Source organism: Triticum dicoccoides, chromosome 2B (assembly GCF_002162155.2).
Source record: "Triticum dicoccoides isolate Atlit2015 ecotype Zavitan chromosome 2B, WEW_v2.0, whole genome shotgun sequence".
Classification (NCBI taxonomy): Eukaryota; Viridiplantae; Streptophyta; class Magnoliopsida; order Poales; family Poaceae; genus Triticum; species Triticum dicoccoides.
The window spans coordinates 110,912,119-110,916,523 of record NC_041383.1 but is presented as its reverse complement, the minus strand read 5'-3'; the positions used below and the strand labels follow the sequence as shown (position 1 = coordinate 110,916,523).

At 50.6% G+C, this 4,405-nt stretch overlaps 1 protein-coding gene across 1 annotated transcript; it reads right to left on the bottom strand.

Annotated features, from left to right (window-relative positions):
• Window positions 1-2,255: 2,255 nt before the first annotated feature.
• LOC119362426 (peroxidase 2-like) lies at window positions 2,256-4,125 on the bottom strand. The gene is made up of 3 exons (XM_037627643.1): window positions 3,863-4,125; window positions 3,148-3,339; window positions 2,256-3,056 (listed from the first exon to the last, which is right to left on the bottom strand). Exons 1-3 carry the CDS (start codon window positions 4,070-4,072, stop codon window positions 2,499-2,501), a joined length of 960 nt encoding a protein of 319 aa, XP_037483540.1. The 5' UTR covers window positions 4,073-4,125; the 3' UTR covers window positions 2,256-2,498.
• Between the last annotated feature and the right edge of the window lie 280 nt (window positions 4,126-4,405).

Genomic DNA, 4,405 nt, shown 5'->3' with positions numbered 1-4,405 from the left:
GCAAGCAGGAACACGTGTCCACTCATTTGCCAACTGCATTTGAAAATCGACAAAGCGACGATTATGCTGAGTGTCCTGCTTTTTGCCGAGTGTTGTACCTAGCACTCTATTTAGGCTGGTCATTTCACCGAGTGGCCGACAAAAAACACTCGACAAAAGATTTGGCACTCATCACACTAGTCGATTTCAGTTATGAGTTGGTGGTGGCGGGAGGAGGCTCTGGAGGCGGAGATAGGTGGTGGAAGGACTAGGAATGGGTGGGGACATAGGAGTGGGGCGGCGTGGCTGGCTGAAGCCCAATTGGGGTGGCCAGAGATTTGCCGGTGGTTGGAGCTGATGTTTTTTATTTTTGAAAAGAAGGATTACCCCGGCCTCTGCATCAAGTGATTCACACAACAACCACATATTTATTAAATGAATAGAGTATCAGAGTGCCAAAATCATCTCAAATAGCTACTCAAAGAGAAGATAAAAAATAAATAGCCACAACTTGCATAAACAGATGGTAGGGGAAGGGAACTCCATCCATAAAAAAAGTATTTAAAATTAGGAAGCGAGAGAAGACCTTCCACCTTATTAGGGTGGATGTTGTGTTTTGGTTTATCCCAAAAGTGTTGTGAAAACTAAAAGGGGTATTGAAGATGGGATATATGCCTATATGAGCATCTACACGTACAAATAGCAAATCTGACCTCTCAAACGCCCGTGGAGGCAGTGACGGGACAACCCTCAATTTTTTCTCTCTGCATCTGGACGCCTCATAGTTTAACCCGTAAATATAACAAAGCATGCAAAAGAAAGATCTACGTACTATGAAGATCAACTAAACCTACACTACACTACTTGTTGTTGTCGAAGATGCTCACGATCTACGTGCTGAGCTCTGGGTACATGGGCACCAACTACAGCTCCGGCTCCTCCATGTCGGCCTCTGCCTCCAGTCCGGCGAAAAGCGTGTCAGTCGCCGCCCATTCTTGTTGGATGAACCGCCGGTTGGCTTCTACATAGGATTCATCCTAGATGGACTCTAGGATGGCGGTCTGCTACGCCATTTTCGCCGCTTAGATGACCTCGTACTCCGCCATGGCATCCTCAATGACAAAGTCAACAACCAGCTCCGGCTCGGCCGTCGCCTCATCCTCCTCCATGGGCTCTGGTTGTTTCTGCTGCTCCTCGTCCTCCGGCTCCAGCGAATCCGGAGGCAATCCGACCGCGAACCGGGCGACGCGCCTAGCCCGGATCTCCTCGAGCTGCTGGAGGCGCTGCTCGAGCGTGACCATAGTGTAGGTCTTCTTCTTCTATCGGACCATGGCGGAGACAGACAACAAGAGGGAGAGCGGAAGCGGATATGGACGGTGGCAAGAGGTGGATGGATGGGATCTGGCTGGTGGCACGAAGAGGGATGGAGTGGATGTAGCTAGGGCTAGGGGACGTCGTCCAGCTAAAATAGCCGGGCCCTGGCCCTTGGGCGGCAAGCTGGAGTTGTGCCACACGGCGGTCACACCCCCACCGAAGGAGACGCCCACTAGATAGATGGGTTTCCGGGCATTTACGTGTGAGACCTGGCTGTCAAGGCGATGTGTCGGACGTGCCTGGGCCGCCTCATATCCGCCCTTCATTTGGGCTGGATATGAGGAGTGTCGGTCAGCCCGGGCATTGAGGCTGGTTTGAGGCGCCCAGGTGGGTTATGGTCTTTGACCGGTCGGTGACCGGGCTGACCATCCGGGCGTTTGAGAGTGGTTTGAGGCACCTGGCTCTAAAAGCTTTATTAATTCCATGAAGAATTGACCATTCAAGGTCTTTTCTGTGATGGGTTAGAATCACTCTAAGGCGTTGAGATCATTCTTGTCAGATGAACCTCCGGTCCTTTTTGGGATGGGTTAGAGTCGCTCTAAGGCGTTTAAAACATTTCCATATTTCCGGCAAAAAGTGTGTCGGACGAGCCCAGACCACTTTATATCTGCTCTTCATTTGGGCTGGAGATAAGGGTGTTGGTCAGAGGTGTCCGGGTGAATCAAGGTTTTTTGATCGGTCAGTGACCAGACCGATCGCGCGGGCATTTGAGAGCGGTTTGAAGCACCTGACTGTAAATGCTCTAGTTCCTTGAGTTGACCATTCAAGGTATTTTTTTAGGATGGGTTAGAGTCCCTCTTAGGCGTTGAAGTTATTTCCATATGATTTGCCGCACGGTGGTGTGCACCGATGATATAACCCATGACTTTCTAACTAAAAGTGTAGAGTTCGTTAGAGACAAAAGTGATTATGTGCCACTGGGCATGATTAAGCAAAGGAAAAAGTACATATGCAACTCATCCATTTGCACGACGGCCCCTTGAGATACTCAGATACATCACATGACACTCCATCTTCCCACACTTGATGATGATCCGAGAAATGGCACAACGTTCTTGTACATGATGAGTACAACTGTACAAGTACAATAACTCCACAGCCTTATTAAGTCCGCCTTTGATCGCCCCAGATTTTAGGCCGGTAGCTTAGTTCACCCTGGAGCAGCTGAGCCTGACCTGCCCCTGCGTCCCAGTGAGCGGGCTGATGTTCCCCATCCTCACCATGGCCGCCGTGAAGTCCCTGTTAAACCGCGCCGACCCCGACGAGTACGTCCGGACCAGGCCCGCGGTGCGTCCGTCGTTGATCAGAACCTGGTCAGAGTGCAGGAGCCCCTTCTGTGACATCAGGTTGCGGTAGTATGCGTTGTCGAACGCGTTGGGCGTCGTCGTGTCCAGTGGTGCCAGGCTGCTGTCGCCGGACCCGGTCGGCCGGGGGCAGTTGGCCTTGAGAGATGTTGCGAAGGGCGCATCGATGTTGGTCTCGTTGTAGAGCCTGTCCCGGAAGTTTTGGCACTGTGCCTGCCCGATGGTGTGGGCGCCAGATAGTGCGACCATGTGGTTCACGCTGAGCCCCTTGGCGGCGAAGTTGGCTGTGAGGTTGGCCACGTCGAATGATGGCGGCGGAAGGTCGCTGTTGGCCAGAGACAAGCTCGCCGTCGTCGAGTCCCTCCTCCCGAGAGGAACGGTCCACGAAGGCCCTCCCAGCTGCAAGCAAATAATAAGAACTAATAAGTTGCTTAATTTACTGTCGCGTGCGTTCACCAAATTGACTGCAGTGGCTTCGGATCGATCTTACAGCGACAACGGAGTCACGGGCAGCGACGGCGAGGATGTCGGCGCAGGAGACAGTCTGCGCGCACACAGCCTCGACCTGCGCCTTGATGTTGTCGATGACGTTCATGCCTCGAATGGAGCCGGCGTTAGGAGCTGCCCCCTGCTCGCCGGTGAAGGTGGCCGTGTCGCTCAGCAGTACGGACGCGTCGCAACCCTGGTATGCATCGATCGTCACACACATAAGAAATTACTTCCGTCAACTGAAGTATCTTCTCGGTAAAGAAATATAAAAGCATTTAGATCACTAATCTAAACACTCTTATATTTCTTTACGGAGGAAGTACATTCTAATTCCACTAGTTGATTTGAACTGAAGAACTGAAAAGTCACTGTCAAAGTGTCAAGAAAAAAATGAATTGAAAAGTCACTGTGAACTGAAAAGTCTAAAGAGGAGTTGCTACACCTACATAAAACAACTTACGCTACGTCATTCGTAGATGTAGGTTTATCGGTCTAAAGAGTGTTAACTTATCAGTAGTTAGGTACACATGTAGTGCTCCGCTCCATTAACTTTTTGATAGTAATGACTTTAACTATAATTTAAACTGAGACCTTGTAAATTAAGTACTTTCTTTGATCCATTAAATCAGCAACAATTAATATGGCTCCAAGAGATTAGCATCAGAGTATGCAGTAGAAACTACAGTAAGTAAAGAGAGAAGGCGAGAGGGACTTGCTTGGACAAAGCAGTCGTGGAAATGCAGCCGGAGCAGCGACGCTCCCATGCGGCGCTCACTCCTCACGGCGGCCCCCACACCCCTCCTGATGATGGCCAGCGCCCTGGGGCACGACCTCGCGTAGAACCTAGGCGAAAGCTGCGCCGAGGACGATGCCGCCAGGCACAGGAGCAACAGCACCGGCAGAGAAGAGGCCATTGCCATTGCCATGAGTGTACTTCTGTACGCAAGCAGGCACACTAACCCTGTTGAGATGAAAGCTCTATGCAATGGCCTGCATTACCATGACTACATACACCCGTTTATATGTCTGGCACATTTCAAGCGATTGTGCAGCCCGTGACAGTCCATTTGGTGTAACATGACAACTGGTACTGTTTATTTTGGTTGGAGATGGATATAGTACGGTTGGTATGGTGTTCCTAGTGCAACGCAACAATGAACAATGGGAACTCTATTGGCTAGCTAGTAGGCTAGGGTTGTGGTAGCGTCACCACAAGCTCACAATTATCGTAGCTCACCAAATGGTTTGGAATATTAGTT

Excerpts from the sequence above, each read along its gene's own strand:
- LOC119362426 (XM_037627643.1), bottom strand. The coding sequence starts at position 4,072 with ATGGCAATGGCAATGGCCTCTTCTCTGCCGGTGCTGTTGCTCCTGTGC. Across the intron at positions 3,340-3,862 it reads TCCACGACTGCTTTGTCCAA|GGTTGCGACGCGTCCGTACT; the intron begins GCAAGTCCCTCT and ends GATGCATACCAG. Across the intron at positions 3,057-3,147 it reads CCCGTGACTCCGTTGTCGCT|CTGGGAGGGCCTTCGTGGAC; the intron begins GTAAGATCGATC and ends ATTTGCTTGCAG.